This window comes from Neodiprion virginianus, chromosome 2, assembly GCF_021901495.1.
Source record: "Neodiprion virginianus isolate iyNeoVirg1 chromosome 2, iyNeoVirg1.1, whole genome shotgun sequence".
NCBI lineage: Eukaryota > Metazoa > Arthropoda > Insecta > Hymenoptera > Diprionidae > Neodiprion > Neodiprion virginianus.
The window spans coordinates 5,562,952-5,588,575 of NC_060878.1; the positions used below are offsets into that span (position 1 = coordinate 5,562,952).

The 25,624-nt window shown below is 36.3% G+C and overlaps 5 protein-coding genes across 31 annotated transcripts; 2 read left to right on the forward strand and 3 right to left on the reverse strand.

The window, feature by feature from the left end:
- The first annotated feature begins 46 nt into the window (after positions 1–46).
- On the forward strand, positions 47–1,399 carry LOC124297910 (selenoprotein F). Its single transcript, XM_046749316.1, has 4 exons — positions 47–239; positions 422–540; positions 653–771; positions 976–1,399. The coding sequence occupies exons 1-4, from the start codon at positions 195–197 to the stop codon at positions 1,155–1,157; spliced, it is 465 nt and encodes a 154-aa protein (XP_046605272.1). The 5' UTR covers positions 47–194; the 3' UTR covers positions 1,158–1,399.
- Positions 1,325–7,838, reverse strand: LOC124297904 (zinc finger protein on ecdysone puffs). The gene is made up of 10 exons (XM_046749288.1): positions 7,695–7,838; positions 6,915–7,153; positions 6,523–6,663; positions 5,676–5,911; positions 4,160–4,466; positions 3,877–4,035; positions 3,513–3,753; positions 3,201–3,401; positions 2,927–3,114; positions 1,325–2,737 (listed from the first exon to the last, which is right to left on the reverse strand). The coding sequence occupies exons 2-10, from the start codon at positions 7,146–7,148 to the stop codon at positions 2,264–2,266; spliced, it is 2,181 nt and encodes a 726-aa protein (XP_046605244.1). The 5' UTR covers positions 7,149–7,153; positions 7,695–7,838; the 3' UTR covers positions 1,325–2,263.
- A 483-nt stretch (positions 7,839–8,321) lies between these two features.
- Positions 8,322–9,920, forward strand: LOC124297908 (3-hydroxyacyl-CoA dehydrogenase type-2). The gene is made up of 3 exons (XM_046749314.1): positions 8,322–8,594; positions 8,939–9,103; positions 9,209–9,920. The coding sequence occupies exons 1-3, from the start codon at positions 8,586–8,588 to the stop codon at positions 9,800–9,802; spliced, it is 768 nt and encodes a 255-aa protein (XP_046605270.1). The 5' UTR covers positions 8,322–8,585; the 3' UTR covers positions 9,803–9,920.
- Positions 9,921–10,025: 105 nt separating this feature from the next.
- LOC124297902 (protein nervous wreck) lies at positions 10,026–18,903 on the reverse strand. 3 transcript variants are annotated; one of them, XM_046749282.1, is made up of 22 exons: positions 18,774–18,903; positions 17,009–17,106; positions 16,242–16,287; positions 15,571–15,656; positions 15,320–15,464; positions 15,079–15,215; positions 14,808–14,871; positions 14,480–14,608; positions 14,253–14,375; positions 14,058–14,161; positions 13,833–13,977; positions 13,655–13,732; positions 13,518–13,569; positions 13,261–13,364; positions 12,967–13,126; positions 12,698–12,870; positions 12,291–12,600; positions 11,992–12,206; positions 11,782–11,881; positions 11,535–11,669; positions 11,198–11,229; positions 10,026–10,895 (listed from the first exon to the last, which is right to left on the reverse strand). In XM_046749282.1, exons 1-22 carry the CDS (start codon positions 18,792–18,794, stop codon positions 10,329–10,331), a joined length of 3,024 nt encoding a protein of 1,007 aa, XP_046605238.1. In that variant the 5' UTR covers positions 18,795–18,903; the 3' UTR covers positions 10,026–10,328. The 3 variants fall into 3 exon arrangements, with proteins under 3 accessions (XP_046605238.1, XP_046605239.1, XP_046605240.1); XM_046749283.1 differs by lacking the exon at positions 16,242–16,287; XM_046749284.1 differs by lacking the exon at positions 11,198–11,229 and having other exon boundaries at positions 10,753–10,895.
- A 787-nt stretch (positions 18,904–19,690) lies between these two features.
- On the reverse strand, positions 19,691–25,321 carry LOC124297905 (BTB/POZ domain-containing protein 10). Of its 25 annotated transcripts, none has more exons than XM_046749304.1 (8): positions 25,275–25,321; positions 24,648–24,695; positions 23,585–23,710; positions 22,231–22,326; positions 21,692–21,829; positions 21,264–21,535; positions 20,385–20,582; positions 19,691–20,246 (listed from the first exon to the last, which is right to left on the reverse strand). In XM_046749304.1, exons 3-8 carry the CDS (start codon positions 23,698–23,700, stop codon positions 19,786–19,788), a joined length of 1,281 nt encoding a protein of 426 aa, XP_046605260.1. In that variant the 5' UTR covers positions 23,701–23,710; positions 24,648–24,695; positions 25,275–25,321; the 3' UTR covers positions 19,691–19,785. The 25 variants fall into 25 exon arrangements, with proteins under 25 accessions (XP_046605260.1, XP_046605256.1, XP_046605255.1 ...); XM_046749300.1 differs by having other exon boundaries at positions 24,627–24,695; XM_046749299.1 differs by lacking the exon at positions 25,275–25,321 and adding an exon at positions 25,158–25,268 and having other exon boundaries at positions 24,627–24,695.
- Between the last annotated feature and the right edge of the window lie 303 nt (positions 25,322–25,624).

A 25,624-nucleotide genomic window follows, 5' to 3' on the forward strand; every position in this document is an offset into this window, starting at 1 on the left:
CTTGGAGGGTAAAGAAGTGTCAGAATCATCTGATATCCGTGTAGTGATCTGGCAGTTGCAAGTGGTTCAAACTGATCTACTGGCTGTAATTGAACGGTTTTCGTTGTCTCGCTGGTATTCTGGCCAGTTTTCGAATAATACTTTTCACGGATGTTGCTTAAACGCAGATTATAGTAATTATCATTGAATCAAAAATGTCCGTTCCTAAAATGACTCTCACGGTGTTTTTCGTAGTGCTGGTAAGTTGATTTAAACCGAATTTACCCTAACCTCTCATTTTGTAAAGTCCACTTTATCTGTTAACACCAAAAGCAATCATTCGGAAACTCTTTGATGGCTGCTTTCAACTGTTTTATTGTAACACATAGACCTCTTTTACACGTCTTTCTAACAAATATCTTGGCACCATTTATGCTTGCAGGTAACCATTGCTTCGTCAGAATTTACACCTGAAGATTGTAAAATTTTGGGATTTAATAAGGCCAACTTGTTATGCTCAACGTGTGACAATTTAAACAATTTCAAACTGAATGATATAGAGTTAGTAAAATACACTAAGAATTTTTTAATTAGATAATAAAGTATACAAGAACCTTTTTACCCTCAATTCATTTTCGATAAAGATATCCCTTCTAATTTTGAAATCTTTTAGAGAAAAGTGCAGAGAGTGCTGCCTGAAAGATGATGATGATGGTTCCAGTCTAAGAAGATATCCTAAGGCAATACTTGAAGTTTGCACTTGTAAATTTGGGGCATATCCACAAATTCAAGGTACTCTAATCATGAATAATTATTTTTCTGTATTTGCATGTTTCCAGGTTCATTGTATTGAAATCTACAAATTGATCTACGAAAATCTACATTGGTTCAAATAATTCGGAGTGCTTGTAACATATCAATGTACTATATTTTATATCAGTCGTTTTTTAAGTTGACCAAATATTGAATCGTTGCATATTCAATTCTTCTATGCAGCATTCATCAAGAGTGATAGACCTAGCAAGTTCAAGAATCTACAAATCAAATATCTTCGTGGATTGGATCCTGTTATTAAGTTGCTTGATGAGGATGGTAAGGTTGAAGATGTCCTTGATATTCACAAATGGGACACTGACTCAGTAGATGAATTTCTGTCGACGCATCTAGTTGTGGATTAGTAACAGTGAATACATCGTAAGTTTTTTTCTAAATCTGTTATCTGTTATTATCATCACTATTTGTAATAAACGGTAATATACTATGAGATTTAGCTATTATGTATTACCTTTTGCAAAACACCCACTTCACATTCGAAACTGTAGCGAGGATTCAAAATAAGTAAACATCTTTTCAAAATTTGTTTATTTCACAGTTTTGTCAAATATGAAAAATAAAATGAGTCAAGTGTTCAGTCACTCAGGAAAAATCAAAACCTAACCTTGTTCAGTAGTCACAAAAGTACTGATTCATATAACCTTTAAAAATAACAAGCTACTAATTCAATACTTAAATTAGTTGAAACAAATAAGAAAAAAATTACCATTCATTGCTACGATTTCAAACCTACTATAGAATCTCGTTAATCATTGCTTTGTCTTCTGCCTGTAATATTACACTGTGAGACATATAAACGAATATATAATTATAACAATAGAAATTTGTTCTAACTCTCGTTGCATAAAAACAGAATATCATGATCTCCTCGGAATCATAATTGTTAAAAAATTAACCTAAATGAATAAAGTTTTCGTACGAACGAAACAATTGACTGTGATATACCATAGCCATGTAATTTCTACGAATTGCTAAATTACGCGGCTTTGCTAGTTTAATGTAAGAATGGCATACATAAAAATTTCACCAACAACCAAATGTTACAAAACATTTTCCCACCATTCAAGATTTCATATACAATGAATTTCTATCAGGTATATTTATCAATAATAATAAATAATACGCATACCTATATGTGTAGAACAATAGGTACGGACAAAAGCTCATATTGTCTGCGTGACGACATACATAAAAAAAAGTTATCACTGCTTTTATAATTTAAATGAGGTACGACCGTGTTTGAATACCTATGGTCTTTGTTGGATTTTCTGTCGAACTGTTCTGCCATCTTTTTTTCTTAATTTCGAACATAAACAGCAAATCGTAGATCGGTATATGTTTCACACTGATAAAGTCATATTATTTCTTCTGTTAACGATCCCGTGAATTCTGCTATCGGTCAATGGAATATGAGGAATAAATCATGTCCATCATATGTTGAGCATGTTTTTCAACGACGCGATCTCCGCGCCCGGTTTCCACGGGAACGGTAACCACCACCACGTCCACGCGGTAAGTTTTGATTGGTAGACTTGATAATTGGAGTAGTTTCTTTTTCTAATTTCTGTGGTGTATTTTCAGGTTCTAAAATCGACACTTTCTCCTCGCCGGTATCGTCTTCGAGTAAATTGCCAATTTCAACATCAATGTCATTATCCATATCAGCCCACATTTTTTCGGCGGATGATTTTTTTCCCTCACCCTCATGATTCTCATCTTCACTTTCAGCATCAGCCTCCAACGGATCATATTTTTTGTCACCATCGGTTGGCTTTACTGCGGTAGATATTTCAATATCGTTTTCTACATTCGTCTTTTTAGGATCTGAATCATCTTCGTCTTCTGAATGTACTGTTTTACGCCGTTTCCAATTACCCTCGTATTCCTCGCTGTCCTTTTCAATCTTATCTTGGTCCTTGTCTGCCTATAATTGAAATAAATTGGTTTCCCTCAGCCAGAGCTTATATGATTCACAGACTTGGAATGCTGAACGTTGAGAAAGTATTATGCTCAATACACAAAAATTCAATAGTTTCTCTCTACATTTGATACTCTGGGAACCATGAACATTATTCATGAAGTACAGTAATACTTATTGAACTAATGAACATACTTCGGGTTCTTCTGTAGTTTTTGCAGCGGCGTCAGTCATGGATTTAGATATCTGAGATTTAACTTCTTGTACGAAGTTACGATAATGGGTGATTCCGCGTAAATGGGCAGTCATGTCATCAGATGTAAGCATGAAGCGACGGCATTTCTCACAATAATACCCATTAACTTCTCTCACCATTGACTTCCCTGTGAATCAGAATAAAATTCAGTTGGTATCATCGGTTACTAAACTTGTGTTATAAACTGAGATACATTCAATCATAGATTCTTACCGATAGTGATTTGCTTGTTTCGGCATTGTTTAAAGGTTGGTATTTTGTATTGAGGATCGCTCGTGACATCGGCAAAGTCAACTATGAGTGGAGTACTTTCAGGCAATTCTTCTTCTTTGTCGTTCTTTGCTTCTGCTTTTAGAACTTCTTTTTCCTCGTCTTCGACAGTACTTACTTCAGATTCTCCCTTGGGTAGTTTTTCTGTTGTATAAATTACAAATAAAGATATTGTACCAAGACAATTTGAGAGCAACGTTGTAGTCATTTACGAATTGATTGCACGAAAAAATTATACTTGGTGGTACAACTCACCTTTCTTTTTGCTTTTCCGTTGATTTTCAACTGGTACTATCAATTTCATGTGGGTCGGTGTAAGACAATGTTCATCATACTCGATGCGAGATGGAAATTCCTTCGCACATTCCAGACAACGCGGATGTAAAAATGTCTTCAGTTGTTGATGCTTCTCACTTTTACGATGGATCGACAATGTTCCATAAAAATTGAGATCACACATTGTACAGTACTCTCGAACACTCAGATCAACAGAAACCTGGAAGAAAAATATTTACTCATGAATATATTAATATTTGAGTCAGCTTTAATCTAGAATTAAGTGCTAAAACTTTATTGTCATTAATATAAATATGATAAAATTCTCATCAAATTCTTATACCTTTTTGCCACGACGTTTTGAATTGGTCAAACTAAGTTCGCGTTGCTCCTCGGCTACACGCAAATCATGTCTCATCAAATCTACCTTCAGTTTATAAGATTCATCCAGTTTATCCATCATCAACTGATGTGCACGTCCGCGAAGATGGTTTTCGAAAGACTGAAATCCATTTAATTTGTGATGATACGAAATGATAATTGAAAGATAATGAATAAATATCGGATTGGTGAGTACGAAAGAGATAAGAAATATTCTGATTTATATTATGGAGGACTTAACTTACATAACCGTCCCACATATGCTTATTGCAGACATGACAAAACATGCGGGTCATGGGAACATCGGCATAACGGCTCTCCGCATGCCGAATTTCGCACTTTTTGCCACTTCCTTTTCCTTCCTTATCAGTAGATGCAGTTGCGGTATCTCCATCTTTTGGAGGTTCTGTAGCCGATGTTTTTTCTGGAGACAGAGTGTCTTCGTTTTGGCCCAGATCTTCCGCAGTTTCAGATTTATTTGATAGTGTAGATTCTTCTGTTTTTTCATCTTTCCAATCGCGTTTTTTAGTGTCAACATCGTCGGTTTCTTCACTATTAGCAAAATTAAATAATCTTTAATTACCACATATATTTATTTTTTCAATGTTTGGTTGACTTCTTCATCCCTATTAAAGAGTTAAGAGATCAATTTCGTTAATTGCTTATCAACATGACACTAAAATACATATCTGTTGAAATGTAATTGTATTGAAAAATTCACAATAAAATGTATTAGAAAAATTTAGTAACTTTCTACAGTCAATAAACTTAACACCAATTGTATCAACAGTTATTAGTCACTGAGTTCAGTTTTGATCCTATTCAAGAATATACATATAATTACCTTTTTTGCTACAAAAATTACATCGCGTTATCAGTGAATTCCAGGGAAGAATAAATATAACAGCTTTTCAACAAGCTGACTATGTAGATGAAGAATTCCATCTTTAAATATATGAAGATTCATTAGACCAACGAAACTCTAAAAGGGTTTGTTTTGCAATAGCCATGTACGATAATTATAAATCTAAACTTGAATCATTAACAGATGCCCATTAACTCGAGGATGAAATCCGACTCGGCCATGAGTGAAGTTTGATTGAAATCCATCTCAAATGTTACTGATAACATTCAAACTTTAAATAATCATAAACGTCAAATACTCAGGCATAATCCATTTAGAGAACGACGCTGCACGAAAAATATTGAACAAACTAAAGAGTTCGAATCCTGAAGCAGACTGAATGATGTTTCATATGCTTGTATGTAACCGACACTTGGATTTCAGTTTAAATAGTAACAACAATTGATATAGCAAGTCATCTGTCGAAAATGGAAAATTTCGGAGAATGTCTCATTATCTGAAGATTATGTAAACTGAAGTGCATACATTCCTTGGATAATCGAAGATTGGCGATTTCGTAGGAGAACTTTCAAATGTAACGAAGATAGAGTAGGAATGGTTGGATGCAAGGAATCATGGCATTATCAATTTTGATTTTTTTCTCCATTAGCAGATGTAACTGATTTAATTTCCTGCAAAGTTCCATAAACTCTTGCTAAGGGAAAATATTTTTTCTTGTTTTACATAGTCAACGCAGATGACAATAGTCCATTGACTAAGATAATGTGGTCAGTAGGAGAGAAAGGTTTGGCGATTGCGTTTTTCGTTTAATTGTTTGGGGAAGAAACACCCAAGAAGATGATAGAGTAAGACTGGCTGAAGACTGAAGAAGCTATTCGCAATCACCAGCTGCTTACCTTTTCAAATCAGATGTATCTGCTTTTTCAATATCAGAAGTCTTAACATCCTGTGATTCCTTTTTGACAGTGGCAGTTTGATTTTGCTTAGAGGCAGGATTTGGTTTAGAAGATTTATCGTTGCGATGCTGATTTTGGTTTCCATTGATACGTTGATTGCCGGACTGGTTTGCACGAGATTGTTGCGCAGATTGGCCACGTCGCCCAGCAGGGCCATCGCGGGCGCGAGGGCCCATCTAATCATTTGGGTTAAATGACCAAATGGTCATAAGAAGTTTCTGATTGGCCGTGAAACGATTCTTCTTGAATCGAATTTGATTCTTATATAACCAAGTGGATATTTAGGGCAGGAAAATACATGCCCGTGTAAGAAGGTTGAGTGTAATAACATAAACCAATTAGGGAAGTTTTTCTCAGTTGATAGAAAGATAAAGAGATTGAATGCGTGCATGTGTGCGCATTTGTGTCTAATACTATCGGAGATTCGTTTTACATGTTTGTGGGGCAACAAAAGCAAATACTTGCAATTTTCCACTTTTGTCTAAGAAACAAATGATGGTTATGCAGATACCATATATCTGCGCATGAGCAGGAGTGAATGTCCACCAAACTACATAAAAGTTGAACAGATCAAAATGAAGACAAGTTTCACATATTCAAAGATTATTCTGGAAGCTTCTATCCAACAATTCTTCTTGAGAACCAGGACTCGAGAGAGGAAGGAAGAGAAAGAAAAAACACTGTAGTTAAAAGTTTCTTCAACTCGTCACATTGAGGAATGATATCGAAAAATTTACTGTAAAATTCACAAGTATGAAATAATCAGCATATTCATTTCAATTCATACCTTGTAGGGCTCTGAGCGACGGTTCTCCATCGGACGACGCATTGGACGGTCATTAAAACGACCAGGTCCGAAAGGTTGTTGACCTCGAAAATTTGGCCCTGGCCCACCAAAGTTGTTTCCAAGACTTAACAACGAAGGCACCTAACATGTACAGGACAAAACTTGAATCGAAACATTTATTGATATTCTAAATCAAATTAAGTATATTACAACAAATTCAAAAATAGCGTCAATATAGGGAAAAAAAAAAAAAAAAAAACGGCACTCAAATAGAATGAATACGATTCTCAAATAGTTGAGCTGGAAATATTCGGAGCTGACTTACTCACTGCTGTTTTCCTTAAAACTCTAAGATTGACAAAACTTTGGAATCCTGAGAGTTAAAATATTACCTGCGGTTGTACATCTTGTTGACCACGGAGTAGATTAGAGAGAAGATTGCTGGCTATCGCAAGTTGAGCCTGTGGTGAAGCAAGAGCAAGGTTGTTGTTTGGTGTAGGCAAAATTCCACGCCCAGGCATCATGCCTCCTTCCCAAGGATTAACCCCGCCCCCAGCATTTCCAGGATTCCGATTGAATCCACGATTCCCGAAAGCATCCCTCTTTGTTCCTCGGTTGAACGACATGTTGTCTGAAACAAAAATACCTCTATATTCGTATCATATCATAGCATGGCAAATAGCAACTTCATTCTTATGCACCGCTAGTTATAGCTGAGCCAAGGCGAAGCGAACAGCTGCTACCATATGTGATTAAATATTATGTTAAACCTTCAGTATTAGCCTAATGTATGAAAAAACTTTGGTGCACTGGAAAAATAGTTGCTTTTTTTTTACTTAAAATAAGATTGCTGAGTCTTTATGCGAATTTCGACAAGAATATCTTTGAGTGAAAAAATTCCACAGAAATAGATTATGCGGGAAAAAGCTTGAATTCTTCGTGACTTGATTCACGCTATAATAGAAGGAAAAGAAAGAATGTACATGCTGTGAACCTTGGTAAAAGTAGCAGGTATACTAAAGTTGCAAATGGTTGCCGACAGATAGCTTGGATATAACCAAGACGATTGAAAAGAATGTTTAAAAAAAATGTAAAGTAATCACGAATGCCGAGTCAATGCCGGATGTCTGTGGTTTATTTTTCGTCACACATTAAAAACAACATCTACTCACCAAAAAAATTATATTTTTTCCGTCACAATAATCTCAGATCAGGTATAAATATCAAATTAAAGATGACACAAACGGAAGCCTCGTGCGGGAAAAAATGGAGGACAACCCGCCGGGTCAATAACGTCCTCACCCACTCAATTCACTTCAAGTTGGCCAACCTCAACACGATCGCTCATTGGTAGCGGGGAAATAAGAGAGTCAACCATTGCACAAACAAAGTACATATAAGATGAATAATGAAAAATAGAAAGGTATGTTTCGAATTTGGACTATAGAAATAAATCCGGGAACCGAAATCCATTGCTCAAGTTCGACCTGAAAAATTCGTCTTACGCACGAGAACATATTCGCCAATTCGACAGTTAGATAGGTAGCTTTAATAGGTAGATTCCAAAGCGTCTCTATACCGAACATTAACATGGCCGATATTTACGGGTTCTGTTTCGTTAATTAATCGATATTACGTGCAAAATAAAATGACAATGTGACTATTGTTTAGATGTGATTTTGCTTCCGATAAAACCTACAAATACATTCTGTTTAGAAACATTTTCATATTGCCTACCTCATTTCTGGCCACGCCTATTCAATAGTTGTCCAATTGTCTGTGAATTACTTTCGTGTCTCAAATCACCAGTGATTAGTGAGTGGAGAATCGACCCTTCGAGATACAACACATCACACGCGCTAGTTAAACATGTAGTAAAATCACGGAGTAGTAAAGTGTAATTGAAGGACACGTGGTTTGTAGAAGTGGAAAAAATAAACAGCTTAATCATGTTTTGATAAGAACTGAATAATTATCGTCAGTACAACGAGAACGATCTAGTTAAGAACCAGTATCATTTTGATCCGTCATTGTTGATCCGACTTTTCTACCGCAGACAGAACATGTTGAAGGTATGATAAATTTTAACTAAGTCAATTATGTCTGACCAACAGCCGAACGCCGGTATGTTCATCTTTTTTGAAAAATGCATATTGAATTATGAATGTAACGCTTATCGTTGAAAGAGTGAATTCTCACGATGCTTAGATTACCCACCTTCCATCCCTGCAAATAAAAATTACTAGATGGTCGATTGTTGTAATAATCGCGCCTAAGAGTGCAATAGTTCAATAATATATTAGGCGTTTTCTCATTTTGTTCGAACTATAAACTTGACTGGGGGGCAAAAATCTTTGCAAGTTTTTTCTGCGACGATTGAGTACTTTATTTGGGCTTTTATCAATTGTCTCAACAGGGAGCTGTTGCTTTAGTGACTGGAGGGGGATCCGGCCTGGGTTTGGCGACGGTCGAAAGATTTGTGAAGCAAGGGTCAAAAGTTGTCATTGCTGATCTTGCCACATCTAAATCACATGAGATAGCAGATCAGCTTGGACCATCTGCAGCATTTTCCCCAACTGATGTAAATTTTCAATTGAATCATAAGTTGATGTTTCAAAAATTATAGTTTATAATATATTAGGTATGATCTTTATTGAAAATATTGAAATGAACAACATATTCCCAGGTAAGATCAGAGGAAGATGTCAAAACAGCATTGAACTTGGTGAAAGAAAAGTTTGGTAAATTAGATGTGGTCGTAAACTGTGCTGGTATCGGGATAGCTTATAAAACATACAATTTCAATAAGAAGAGGGCTCATGAATTGAGTGATTTTGAAAATGTACTGATGGTCAACACTGTTGGAACATTTAACGTAATTCGATTGGCAGCTGGTCTTATCGGCGAGAATGTACCTAACGAAGATGGGCAGCGGGGAGTCATAGTCAACACGTCTAGCATAGCAGCTTTCGATGGACAGATCGGCCAGGCTGCGTATGCAGCAAGCAAAGCTGCTGTGGCTGGCATGACTCTTCCCATTGCCAGAGATCTTTCAACTCAAGGTATTCGCGTTGTGACTATTGCACCTGGGTTGTTCGATACGCCACTGTTACAAGGACTGCCTGAGAAAGTGAGAAATTTTTTGGCAAACTCGATACCCTTTCCTTCAAGACTGGGAACTCCTGCTGAATATGCACAATTTGTAGAATCGGTTATCGAGAGTCCAGTTCTTAATGGCGAAGTCATAAGACTGGACGGTGCCTTGAGAATGCAGGCATAAAGTAAATGGGTTCTCCTTTTATTACAGATCTATTTATTACGTTGAATTAATTATGTGAATAATTGTTATTAATAAATAAATGGATCTGAGCTAGCAGCTCGAGTCATACAGACATTGATTGAGATATTCCACTTGAAATGCGGAAAGCCACCACCCGTACAATCCTAATCCCACAAGAAGTTGAGACTTATCAAGGCGTTCGGAAAATTATCTGAGAGCTATATTACAGGTATCGACAATTCTCTTTATTACTTGAAGTCTGTATATTAATATCTTGTAAATATGTTGCAAAAATCGCAACTTACTTTTTAACTATTTTCACCTAGAGTATTAGCTAGCAAAAATTGTGTACATAATATTAACATAAAAATATTTAGTTACAGTATGATTAGTCTTTTTTTCCAAGAACCTCAGGAGAATTCCAAAATTCCAACAAGTGCTGAAATTTGTACTGATGATTTTTCGGAAGAGCCAATTTTTCTGTTAAGGCGGGACATTCTGTTGTTTCTCCGAGGCCAGGTCAATCCTAGGCATTAGATTCTTTCAAGTTTTGAAGTTTTTCTAATTGATCTGGTTGTAGTTCATCTGGAATGCTCGCTCTTCCTCCAACGATTACCTTTTCTTGGACAATGTCTGGCATATCTGCCACTTGAGAATCAATTTCTGTGTCACGCGTCACCAAAGACTGTGAGTTCTCAGCAGTGCTGGGCCCAGATGTTGAATCCGCCTCACTACCAGAGCTGCTGCTTACTGGAAAGGGGGCTGAATCAGCAGAGAAATCGTCGACGACAGATTTTTCATCAGTTTCCTCTAATACCTCCACCTCGTCTCGTTGTTGTACGTCAACTTGTTCCCGAAGGTCACTTTCTGCTGTTTTCTTAACTGAATCTTTTGAAGATTTTTTAGCTTTGTCCTTTGTTTCCTCGGAAGCTTCGTCTCCATTACTAGGAAACGATCGCTCGATTTCTTCCATAGGCGTAGCTGCGGTAATAACTATCTGTGCTACACCCAAACCAAACTCGTCAGTTTCTTGAGAGGACACTATCCTTTGAACTTCCACATCAGATTCTTGCTCTTGTTGATTCTCATCTTCCTACAATCCAAAGTTAAGTCATAATTTACAATATGTTAGACAGGATCTATAGCTTTATGCGCAATTTCTAAAGTGGAATAAAATTCAGTTGAGACATTCCCTCTACTGTCTGATATTATACACATTTGTGTGCACGATTGTTTTTACTAATCTGACTTGACTAATGTTTTGGTCCAATATTATTTCTTACAATTTTGTTAGCCAAGATTCCAGTGATACAACACTGGATTTGTCTGAACATTTTTTTTTTACTGATGTCAAAATCTTACTTAGGAGTTATTTCAGTATAATTCTTGATTTACCTGAGGAACCGATTCATCAGTAACTTCCACAACTTGAGCAGCGAGAGAATATTTATTATTGAAAATGTAAACACATGAAAAATATCGGCTACCACATGAATAAATAAAAAGAGAACGAGAGAGAAAATAAAATGATATTCTATGAACTTGCATACCAAAAGAAAAGAGTATTCTATGTAAGTTATTTTATCGATAAAAATGATTATTTGAAAAATTTACTTCGTTGCCAAAAATTGATGAATTCTAGGACTTCAACTTTGGTACTCTTCAAGTACATGCATGATCCCAACGAAAAAAATCAACGTGCACTCGGTGTATTTGTCATTTTTGAAAGTACCTATTATTCCTGGTGGCTGGGTATCAACATCGTCTCCAAACTGTGACCCGTAATGGTCGTGTTGGTTCTTAGATAATTTGATTGCAAAACCCTGTTGATCGCTCATCACTTGACTCGGCATATTTTCAGAAAACTCTACACAAACAGAGCGATGAGGAATAAAGGAATTTCATAGGTCTTTACTGTAGGATAAATGTGAATGTCATCTTTGTTAGACTTTCACTTAGTTAATAATATTTGTTATTACCAGGTGGAATAGGTTGAGTGATGTCATCAGATAACAAGAACTCTGGTATTTCAGGTGGTGTAAATACAGGTGGTGCTGAACTTGGCGGTGTGTTGTCCTCCTGTAATGAAATCAAAATGATTTCACTATTTCTATGAGTTTTACATGTCAGATCTTGATTTAGATTGGTCTCAAAATTTTCTATCGAATCAAATCCTGCTCAAAGTTTACCTGCGGTGTCAAGGGCGATCCATCAGCGGCGCATGGTTCAACTATAAGAGATGGGAAAATGCCACATTGGCCACGTAGTTCTCCTTCCCACCAGCCATCATCGACATCGTGTGGTTCTTTTCGTAAAACTCGCATCACATCTCCTTCCATGAAACTGAGCTCTTCAGCACTGTTGGCATCATAATCGTACAACGCTATGCAGTACTGTGATGTACCTGGAATGCATTTTAAATGTAGGATTGCTCTACTAGTAACACAGTCCAAGTCAGGAATGATTAATGAATATCATTAATAATTACCATTTATGTGGGTTTCTATGACTGTGTTTTCAGTTGTGTCCTGTAAATTCATATCAGGGTCAACAGCGTCATGGTCATCAATAGTATAATCGACTGAGGAGAATGAGATTTGCTGAACAAGAGTTCCAGGTCCTTGTGAACTTAAACCAGTTGTAGTGTCGACGTCTCTTTCAACATCTAGATAATTCTGAGGCACAAATCCCTCTTCACCACGGTAGTTTCGTGCTCGAAGCCATCCGTCTCCATCACCCTCACCGACAACGTCGAGTTGCTCACTTTCAACAATCGATAGTTCATCAGGGTTTTGTGCCTAGGTGAAAATCAGTTTTTTATTCACCCATTACTCCATCATCTTGTTCGTTAGTAAGTCTTTATTAATTTACACTTCAGAATACGAATATACTGACTGTGTATGAATAAAGTGCTGTGCATTTGTATATTTGCTGGTTAGAAGCGACCTCTGATGACTCTTGCGCTTGATTTGCATCAGCTTTGTCATCGTCATCCCAGTCGACTGCAGTTGCATCATCCCAACCAGCAGTGAGTTGCTCTATTCGTTGCTGTTCTTGTTCCAACATTGCTTAAAAAAAATTTTTTCAAGTAATCAGCAATGAATAACGCAACAGGTAAGAACTTAGTAGTCAACGATTAGGAACAATTTTTTTCTGTCCTTTACCATCAACTTCTGTACTGTCATGCCTTTGCCTATCTTCCTCTTCCGCATTCTCTTCAGATTGTTCTATGGCGCCATGATTCGTGCCTGGCCTTTCAACTGTAGTGAGATCACTGCCACCGTCACCATCACTGTCATAAAACGAATCTGAAGACGGATGTTCCTGAAAATATCCTTATTCTCCACATTGTTGCACTTGATGTTCTTGGAAATTAGGTGAGAAGGAATAAAAACAAACTTATAAACTTTTGATAGTAATTTTGATGCATTAAGCACAAAATAATCGCTCATGCGTACCGCTACTCCAGATGCATCAGTGCGAAATGATATAGAGCTGGCGGAACGAGGCATATCTTGCACACTCAACGTTTCAGCTTCTTGTAACAGTTCATCAATGTTGACTATAACAAATTAATACTTTTGAACACGAGGGAAAACTTATATTGAATACATTTTGTCGAATTTATGAGAAACACAGAATTTTAGTGCTTTTAAATAGCCCGGAGAACATTATCCCCATGAACGAAGTATTCATTCTATATTACTTAACTCACCACCACCGTTGCGAAGACAATCGAGCCGTGCTTCCGCCTTCATCTTTGCAGTCTGCACGATAAAAATGAACAATATTATGTTAAGTTGTAGAAAACAAATTTACAGTTGCAATTATATGATTTGTGTGAAAACGTACTTCTGAGCGCCTGATAGTCTGTTTCAATTCATCCATCTTTGTATCCAGATCAGGTCCATTCGGATCATTAGGATCCGACTGCAATTGAAAATGCGTTTATTTAATGATCACCTATTTTCACAAACTTTATCATCACGGCATAAATGGTAAAAGACTTCAAATTCTGTTGAAGTTTTACCTTTTGTCCAGATTCTTTGAGCTGTTGTACAAATTGCAATTTTTTAGTAGCTTCTCTTATAGTATTCCCTTCTCTGGCCATTCTTGTTGCCCATCGCCGAGCTTCTTTTCCTAATGTTAACGACGCCGAATGGTCTGCCGTAACTCTGAACATGACAGATGTTATTACTATCTAACTGATCGTGCCCACGTAGAGTAGAGTTGTGAATCATATAAGTTCTCTTACCTGTTGACTGGGTCACTATCGCAAGGTTCAAATTCATATTGTATATGTTGTTTCAATACTGGATAGTACAGGTAACAACATTGTAAGTTATACTCCCGGGTAAGCTGTGGAATCAAAATACCTTAAGCAACTCTTGAACCAAGCGTCGAGTAATTACGTAGTATAGTATTCTAAATTTTGAGAAAATAATAGCACCTGTTGAGCTTGATCACGGATTTTACCAAAACTGTTCTGTGTTGCTAAGCATGTGAGGAGTTCTGTGCGGCCCATGAGTGTTAGGTATTCGGCTACCTTGTCATAAACGCCTTGTTCTAGGAACTGTAATTACGATTCGTCAAACAACTTGAAGCGGATAAAATAGAGAAGAGACATCAAATAGGACAATGATCTTGATGCAATATTCATATATATGTAGAATATACCTGCATCGTTGTCTGCAAGTCCACTACAAAATATCTGTTTTGATGAGCGTTAGCAGCAGCGAGGCTAAGTAGATAATCATTACGTGCTCCAGTAGATTTCTCCTCCAAGGCATCCCGCTTTGAACTGACCTACGTTGGCAGATATAGAGGGACATTGATTATTCTGAATCGGCTTGAAGTAAGGTATAAAAAATGTACAAAGTAAATGAAAACAAGGAAAAGTGTGTTTAAAAATGAACATGTCACCTGCAAAAATTATTTTTACATCATACTTTTGGCTTCATCTATTATAACTATTTTTAAATTTACACATCGTTTCTGAAAATACCTTGGCACTATTTTTTTGCAGTGATGTTATTGACTGGAAGAACGATCCCTTCTTTTTCTTGAGCCTGGAATGAGTGTAATACAAATTAAACTTTACGAATGTAATAGCAGACATTGCGTAATTAACAAAACATATCCATGATTGTTGAAATAAGAAAATGCGACACGAATTAGGGTGAATCGTGAATTTAAAATTTGAGAAACATTCCGCTTGAGTATTGAATTTACAAGTATAACAAGATGTAAAGTTTTGATTAAAAATTTCCACCCACTTTTCCTCGATATCCTTGGCTTTGTCGCGGACATCATGAGCACTGTGCTCTTCGTCAAAATAAAACTTTTTTGTCTTATCAACATCTTGTACGCAAGTTTGAAGCTCTTTTTGTACCATCATCAATTGGTCGATAGCCTGAAACAGGTGGTTCAGTTGCATATAATTTGCGTCGTGAATAACGTGTTTAGAAATTATCGATACGTTGTAAATCATTCATTTCACATTATATTTCATTATACCTTTTTAGAAATTTGAACTTTGTGCAACTTCAAACTCTTTGCATCGTCGGCAATTTGTTGTTGAAAGACTTCGATTGCTGCCAAACGTGCTCTAGCTAGTTTCTCGTTTTCTTCTAATACTGTTCTCCAAACATTCCACATGTTCCTATGAATCATTTAAAATTACTTCGCAATGTTGAAGTGCGACGTTACAAAATTTTTTGTTCTGCATTTTGTTTAAAAAAAATGTCAATGGAAACATATATAATTACCATTTTTCTTCTCCACCCTCGATTTTGATATCAGGTATATTTGGAATCTTTTTATTCAAGTATGCCGAAGATATTTTAAGTAACGCCTGAAAAATAATTCGAAATCTGAGTCACTATAACACACCTGCTTTATGTGCGGAAACATATAAACTATTTCATGGCAACGTCCGAAGAAAAATTCTCGTATTTCTTCTCTTCTTTTTTTAGAATAGACCAGTTATACGTTAAAAAATAAAACGCATACCTATACAAATGACTCTCATAAATCACATAACAAACCCGAGGAAATACATACGATTTCACCATTTGGATTTGAATGAAAACTTTTTACCTCACAATGTGAAGAGAAAAACGATCAATGGCATAGTATTGGAACGTTGATCATTTAGTAAACAGAATTTGTACAACAGGGTGTGTTGATGTGATGAAATAGTATGCAAATATAGATATAAAGTTGGAACATATACAGCGTAATGTATGCTTCGGTATATAATATATTGACAAACGTATTTTTATACGTAGTCGGACCGAATGGGGATGCTACCCATTCATAAATTAGGAACCAAGTATATATGAAAGAAGGAACGTAAACCGGGAATTACAACAGAAACAGGCAGATCGATGATTGGGTAATTATTAATAACTATACTACAATGGTAACTGAAACTCACCTCAGAATAGGACTTTTCGATTGCAGATTTCTTAATCGTGAAATTTCTGTACAATTAAATATTAATTGAATATTTTAATTATAATGAAGATGTACAAATTGATAAAGCTATATATCGTTACAGTAATATAATATGATGTATACAAGAACGAAACAAAAATTTGCGGCAGTAATTTCAAAACGCAAGATATTCCATCCGTTATATATAATATTATTTTGTACAAAATATGAAATTCGTTCAAATTTATACAACATGATATATAATTATTTTTCTTACACTATACATATGTATATTCTGTATAATGATACATGCGCTTTGAAAATATAGACAGATTCTTGCGTGAATCTAAATATATCAAATAAAAATTTTTTTTTTATTTGTCAGAAGCGTTTTCTCACTTTTATGACTGATGGCACGGCTTTCGGTACTCAATTCTAATCGATCAGAAATCAATTCTGATGAAATCTTGAGGATATTATACTTTATACTTATCATGCTATTGCATTACCTTGATAAGTTTCAAATCAAGCAACGCTTCAGATAGTATCAAATGTGATTGATAGGGTAATATAACAACGTTTAATATACGTATTTAGTTTATTTATAGCCATCAGCCATAACACGTGAATATTAAGCGGCAAAAAAACAAACGAAAAAAAAACTACGCTAAAATGCCGTAACAATGATCTCCTAAAATTTCTGCGAGCGAACAAAAAAAAAAAAAACACATATGACGCAGCGTTATATCTAATTGTAATCAAGCTCACCGTATATCCTCCAACAAATCGCATTCATGTTGATTTTTTGCCTGCAGTTTCGCTGCCTGTTCGGTATGCAAGTTTTTCAAAAACTTTGCATAATTTCCCTGTACGAAAAATATTCATACGTTTCTTTAAAACAGTAATTACCTGCATTCGGTTATAATTGGTATGGGATTGGAATACGCGTCAATCACGACGTACTTTGCCCTTTTCGCTTTTCATAATTATACCGTACGAACCGCATTACGAGAGTATACCCACAGAGAATCTTGCATGTATCCTACTTTCTCAACGAATATCGATCATAGATATAAGGCATATGCGGATTATTTTAAACAACGACGATGTGAACTTACGATGATGGTGAAGTGGGACAATCACTGATTGTACACGGTAAGAGAAACGTGCCAAATACTTCTTTCCTTATCGCGACGATGTTCCGCAGATAGTCGTTTGCTAAATTTTCAGTTTTTCGATTCCTTCAATTTATACTTACGGATTTACGCTTACATAACGATAACATGAAACAGTTACAATTTATACATACACACATATATATATACACACACATATTTATACTCTTCCGAATTCACAGCGCACGCCTCACGTAATCAATGATATTATATGATTTCAAAATATGTATGACTCCATTTTTTTTTCCAAGATAATTCAATATTCGGCACTAAAATAGCGTATTACTGAAAATAAGATTCGCTGATTTGCACTCTGATATAGAATTATTTGAAAACTGCAGCAGTACGGTGTGCGGAAAATAATTATTTAGGTATTTAGAAAAAAGAATTGAGTAACATCGGCGTGACCTATACCTATGCATAAATACCGAAGCGCAGATTGTATATATGTAGGTTTATATATTCACATAATGTACATAATCGCATTAAATTTTCCTTAGACTTTTCACCTTGAGAAAAAGCTCTGACGTGAATTAAGGAAGTGGGTAATGCAGAGGTTTTTTTTTTTTTACTAGCTCCAGGACTGCTCGTCCTACTTGTATAATTATGGATGAAGGATGAAATTAAAGTCCGCCAATCTAACGAAGGATTTCGGTCATACCTGCGATTTATAAATCTCATTCGAAATGTATAAACGGCCATTTTTTCATTCAAGAATGAAGCATCACTGTATCAAACGTGCAGTAGGTCATCATTTGTAGGTAGATATTTACCACATATCCACTATATACAGCCAAGGCCGATCATGGATTTTGAAGATAATTGTGCATGCGATCCATATCAAACCTACATCACGAACGATGACGGATGTATTCACGAGTGAAGATCGTTTTGCGATAGTTGCGATAATTTGAATTTGAATAACGATTCGGTTTAATCTTCGATTCATTGCAAAGTCCCTTGCATATTATTCTAGACGAAAATTCGAGAGTTTGAACGATTATTACATTGATAACGAAACAACCCAGAAAATAAAAGGTGCGAAAGTAAAATATAGTATTCGTGTCAAATTTTGCGGAGGTAAAAGACCCGGGCATTGATTTTCCCGGTTAGTGTGTCGGTGGTATCAATTTTATATTTGGTACCCAGAATCAATAAGGCAGGTCGGAAACCCCCGCGTGTATATTCGATTCGATTATACGGTTGATATGTAAAAGTAAACAGTAAACTTGACCGCGATTCTCAGGGCGAGGGGGATGAAATGTTTAATTAATAAATCCAGTCTCCGCCGTAAATTTGTGGGTAGGTACACGCCTTTCGGGTATCGTTCGCCTTTTAATCGGCGATAATGCACTTACTTTTCTTGGGGGCGGCTGCATGCTGAACACACTTGGCTGCTGCAGCCTCGCCACTAAGTACTGTAATTTTTTGGAAATACCTTCACTGGTTACCAACCCGTATACTACTGCTCTCTTGCCCTCGTCTCAACCTATTTATTGATCGAACCGACGCTTGCGCCCGGAGGTGTGTTTTCGTCGGTCCACGATATACGCGCGAGACCATCAAACCCGCCTACTCTTCTTCTCCACTTTGCTCTCTATCACGAGATACCTTCTCTATTTTCTTCTCTCCTCTTTCTAATTTCGCTTGGACTTCGAATAACTGAATGAATAAATGCGAAAATAAATTTAAAGCGGATTGAAAAAAAGAAATAATCATCATCAACAGCGGGTGATAATTTCAACCCTCCGCAATTGATAATGGGACAAAGAGAGAAAACACGCGTGAAAAATTTGAGATTTTGTTTTTTTCACTTCAATAATTATGTAACGCGTTCGTGTATAATATGGATAATATGTAACACTCGTTTTAAGGTGACGCTACATTTTTCTACAGTTCGATTAGATGAGATGAATAAGGATACTAGCGCGCTTGTACGCATGATTAGACTGTTCCGTTTGCTAACGCTCATTTGTGCGTAAATTATCATCTATTATAATTTATAATGTATCAAAGGATCAATCGCTAACTGATCCCAAGGCCGATCTATTTTTGTTCAAAGAACCCCTACGTCTATTGGTACCTCGATTTTCAGATCCAGTGATTTTTCACCTACACTTCAACATCACGGGAAACGTAAGCGTTCGTAAAATTTTTTAAAGTTTAAACAATTGTGGCTAATCTCTATCGTCCCTCGATTTTTACTCACACATTCGATTATTACTATAAATAACGCTAGGGTGAGAATTGAGGTGTGAATGATAGAGCGGGTCAGTATGTTGTTTGAAAATTTTATTAAATATATTTCAAAGTGTATAAACAGGTATAGATAATGTGTCAGATTTGTTCTTACTGGTATAATTATATCATTTAAGAGGTTTCGTCGGGTAATAATTGGTTGAGATCCGAGTCCGCTGGTAATCCAACGGCTCCTTCAGCGTCAGTATCAATGCCCATGGGATTAGCTGCTAATGGTTGAGGTATAGGATCCATGCCGATTGCCGTTATGGGATTTTCTCCAGCATCCAGTACAGGATCTGCTGTAGCCTCGGCAAGATTTGTTACAGACTTAGATTTCAGGCATTGAAAATCGACGTGACGGCTCTTGGCTTCTTCTTTCTCCCATGACATGTGAATAAAAGGACGTTGGACGTAATTATATATAACTTCCGCACGGCCGTCCGCTCTTTTCTTCACCTTCTCCTTGTACGTTGGGTATCCCTCGATCCCCAAGCGTATTTTTTTCAGTCCTCGTTCTTTCATCACTTGTTTGGCCACATCTCGATTTTCAATGTATTTAAAAAATCGGTACATGGCCGTGCTGTTCACCGCTACGAAAAAACAACGATTCGGTTCATTACAAAGTAAGGCATTTCGGGATTTCGTTATCGCGTCTGTGAGAAACAAATTCGGGAAGTGAAAGATGTGAATCGCGAATTGTGCATATTTTATATCAAATCATGTATTACTCTGTGAGTATTCCTCGCCCATTTGGGGTGGATATTCTTCATCCCAGTCTACGACGTCATCTTCGAGTAAAACTACGACGTGGCATTCTCTGTCTCCTCGTTGCGCACTGTTAACCATTAGTGGTAATATCAAGTCTTCAAGAAAAACTTCAAACTGGCAGCGAGCTCCTTCATTAGACAATTCGTGAAGCAGTCCCCCTGTAACACATTTCAATTCATATTTGGATGCAGGTAAAAAATTTGTTTCTCCAAGCTTTATAGAATTTAGATGTTGAGATACCGTAGTGTATTCATTTTTCTCAAGAATCATTCGATTTTATAAAGTCAATGAGATGTTTCATAAGTGAATATCTTACGTTTTTGGATACCACTTTATGCACAGTATATTAAAAATACACTGAATTTCATAAAGTTATTATTTTGTTCTAACAAAAAGAATTGTTAAAGAATAGATTCGAATAGTTGGGGTGATTTGAAACCTAACTTGGAACCACGTGTTTCTAGAAATGTAAAACTTCAAACGAATCTGTGCCTCTTAAATTTTCACCTTCGTAGGAAAAGGCAAAAACTCATTGACAATCTTTGTCCCATTTACTATCTCGTGACTTTAGATGTTTTTTTCAACCTCAATAATACACCCTATATACAATCCCAATTTTATTGCCTGAAACTTTGCTCAAATACCTACTTGTAATTAGTTTCTCGTGGCATTGGTGATACGTGATGGAGTTTAAAGTTTTAAAACCCCTTGAATATTTTAACTCTAATAATAACTACTGAAACTTGATTGTATCAGTAAAAAAAAAATCCAATTGTATACCACTTTTTTAGAGTGATTGTAGTTTGCTTTTAAATTGGGCAGTGCAGTTCAAAACTTACGCAAATTTTGGCATTTAACTGTGTTGGCATCAAACGGTACCAGAAGATAATCGCAAGCTTCGTGAAGTTCTTGTACAGTAACGGTAGGAGGGCACCGAATTACGCCTTCTTTATAGTACTCCAAAATGGCTCTGAACACCATGGCAGAAATTCCATCCGCAAGTTCGTGTTCACCTCTTTCATTTGGCAGAGCAAATTCGATGCCGGAACTGAACATACGGCCCAGCATCGTATTTGGATAAGCAGTGAATAATGCCGGATCTAAAATGAATCTATAAAGCATTCAACAGTCGTTATAACATCGTACAATAGGCAGTTGATTTTTCTCGATTGGGACACAAATGCTAATTTCTCGTATAATTCATGAACATTTCATCTGACTGGGATTGAAATTCTTCGATAAACAAGCATTGAATGTTATCTATTACCTAGTATTATCAACAATGAGCGTTATCCGCTCTTCACTGGCTGGTGCACCACTCATGCCGGATGCAACTCCCGGCGCTGATACTTTATCATGAGTTTGGTTAGGCTGAGGTTTTGCAAACCCGACTGATGAACGCATTCTGTAACAGTAGAGTATAAAAGGATAGCTCAATACTAAGTATGTATAATATTCGGCAATGACACACAGCAGAATGGCTTTTGCGTGACCCCTTTACTTTGGAAATTTGGTAGGTACATGAGATTTGAGAAAAGATATCGTAGCAATTGACGCATGTAAACATACCTGACGCGCTACCAGCTGTTGGTCTCACCTAGTTCCTCGGAACCTTATCCTCGAAGATGAATAACTTTACAGTGGCAACAGTAAGAGTGGATAGATCAAATGATTATCAAAACTGAGTTCGATTACGAGTGATTAATTTTTATACTGACAACACTTTAGAAGTAATCGACAGATATTATCATCAAGCTAGACCAACTACTGTTTTTATTCTTTACCTTTCTTATCTATTTCACTTACGTGCTTTGTCTTTCTGGATTGAGGGAACGACAGTGCTGGTCGTTGCTTCCATCCCGCTGTACCAGACAAGGTTTTGGTTTGGTTGAGCCACCACAACTACATGCAAAACAACCATATTTTCTTACTAATCTTCTACTAATATCAAGCAATCCAAGGACTACCAGTACCTGGTTATTTAACACGAGAGAGTGCTAAGAGAAACTTTCTAAAAATAAGCGTACAGTGAACAACTTATAATCAAGATAATGTCACAACATAACGTGACAACAACGAATGACAACACCTTTGAAATATCGAAAATAAGTACTATTATACGATTGTCAACGACCATTTCATCAAGCTAGTACATTTGATTAAACGTCGGAAGTTCCGCTTTTCCTAAACACACTACCTAAAACCAGCATAGAGTAAACTGAATGACAAGGAAAACGAACTGATTCTAACTCTTAGGGTTTTATATCGGAAATTATGGAGAAATGGATGATAATGGAATAGAAAAATAGTAATGAAATATTATTCAGACCACCTACAGCGCATGAAGCTAATTTTCGAATGTATTTTTGGTTGATTTTATCGGGTGGAAAAGTAATAAAATTCGTGTCGATACCAAGAATCAGAGACAAGCCACAAGAAGTTTTGTACCTGAAATTGTAATGTTGTATAAAATTAAACTTACATTTATACCGTTTGATAATGGTTGATAAAAACAACCATGCACTGATGTTTTCTACATTTTACCCAGATTCACGTAGTCATTTTCTGATTCGTTGTAGAATATTTCTACCAAATTTCAAAAGGGCTTTGTTAAATCATTTGACCTACTGTACCATTTGATGACCATTTGTCCTTTCTGGCTGTGCCAATAATAAATTTTGCTACTCGTTATAACGTCAAACGATTCTCAGTATATATTCGTTTGTACACCCATTTAAACAAGTCATCAAGCCTCTATTTTAATCTGATCTTGCTAATATACTTCAGAAAACAATCAAATATTAAATTATTTTCTACAGCTAATAGCGTGCTTAATGTTATTCACTTGCTTGTTTCTACCATAGACACATTATTCTTGTTCAGAAAAAGATTTATTATAGTAGATAATTTATATTCATTCTGAACAAATAACGTACGAACATGCAGAGAATTCTAAAGCTACAATTAAACTACTATCTTCTATGTAATAATAACATCAATATTCAACGACGTGTACAATATTTTTTATTTACTTTAAACATTCTCTTTACGACCTCACATCATCTTAAGAGAACAATTTATAGCTTAGGAAATTTTAATACGTTTACTACGTCGTATCGTTATTCAGACCGTTTATCTTTAGTATCAGAATCCAACCTACCCAAATCTGTTCTTGTATACGCGGTGGCGACCGCGGCTATCCGTTTCCTTGTAGTCTGTCTCTGTATCGCTGCTACTATCTTGCACATAACTTAAACGATCTCCAGGATTTGACATGTCAGGCCAGCTAGTAGAATGATGAAAGAAAAAAAACCAGAAAAATATTCATTAATCACTGACTGTAAAATACTTTAAAGTTTTACAACAATGAGCTACATGACTAGGTGATCTGAATGAAGACGGCAAATCTGAATTTGCATGATTTCCGAGCGGGATGAAAAATTTACAGTATAGAAAAATCTTACAGTGAAATTGATGTTTTATCCATTGAGAAACAGATATGAAGAAACAGGATTCCAAGGTGACCTTATCAACTTAGCAATGAAATAACAAGTAAACTACTCCGCGTTTATTTAGTTGCCTTGAACACTTTATAAAAATATTCTTCTTTTAGAAATTTCAATGTTTGATGAACAATTATAAACGATGCATGAAAAGTTTGGACAACGTTATGCTTTCAAGTCAAACTTGACTGCGGTAATAATAAGAGAATACAGAAGCTGTGGCGTGTCTCGAGTCTCAAAATAAATTGAAGTAAGTTCATTTGCCAAAAGTAATCACGTATCATCGTACTTGCATACGTATATTCAAGACTTTATATTAATAGATCACAGGATCATCACAAAGGTAATGAAATGTTATACAACACTTCACTCGACAGCAGAGAAGCATGCCTTGCTTGTACGACGCAGTCGTATTATTGATAAGTGAGATGACGAATCGTACGAGTAACAACCTATAATAACAGTAAAACGTGCCACTCCCTATTTTTTATCTTTCTTTCTTCGTAATCCTAATTTCTTTTAGTCAGCACGGTTGGAAATCTCGTGGGGAGAAATAAGGAAAATATGTTGACAAGAACATAGATCCAACGATTTTTGTTGGAATCCCTTGAATAGAGTACAGCTAGCATTGTTGGGACTATGAAGTTTAGTTACTGAGAAATACTAGAGGTCTGGTTGTTGTGTGTATAATGTACTTACGAATGATAAAATGGTAAATACCACTCTATTTTCTCCAATAGCCACTTTAATGAGGAGCAAATTTGAACGCTGCAAAAGTAAAACCTAACCTGTCTAGTTTTTTTTACAGTAAATCGCATTCCAAACCAACGGTTAATACCCTTAAAGGTTGTCTGATATTTCTCAATTACCTGATAGACTAGGCCATTTGTTATGGTTTTTTCTACAATAACTTTATTCTCGTCTGTTCTACGGATCCCGAAACTTCGGCAGACAAAGGTACATATGTTCGGAAGGAGATGCAGAAACAATTACTAGCCGTGACTAAGTTAGTGTTTTTTTTTTTTTTGGTTTTTCTTTCTTTTCTTATACTTTTCTCATTATGAACAGAACGCACAGGTAGAATGATTATTAATATCAAATTGACAATATTTTTTCTTTTTTTGTTTTTCCTAACTCCGTCTGTCACTCCTAATAAATAAACTGTATTCTCGTGTCATATGAATCACTTAAATCGAACTTACGGCACTCTTTTGGCCCGTATTGACGTACCAATGATTATTTTAACGACAGTCTACTGGCTCAAAAAGACAACATGGTATTAACATTTGATTTGAAACTGTCAAAGAACTCCCCGTTAGCAACTAAGGACTATTTCACGGTCTATACCGGACGGGGTTCAATGGTTGGTCAGGAGAAATCCCTTTGGCTGAAACTTGGAGCATATACTACTGGAGGGAGCTACCTATTCCATCGACCTCGCGATAGTTGCAGCCCGAGTAATGAGAGAGACAGGTTATAACCAACATACACCTCTCTCTCTCACTCCTTTGCTGCACTTTCTGTGTACGCTAACCAGTAGTATGACATACTCTAAGGGCTGAAAGGACTTAAATCAGACAGGCGCGCAGACGCGGGGAATTCTCGAAGCTGGGCAAAGATACCGATGTAGTTATGTAGTGTACTCTTAGCATTTTCTGAATTAGAAGGAATAAATTCTAGGTATGTAACATACGTAG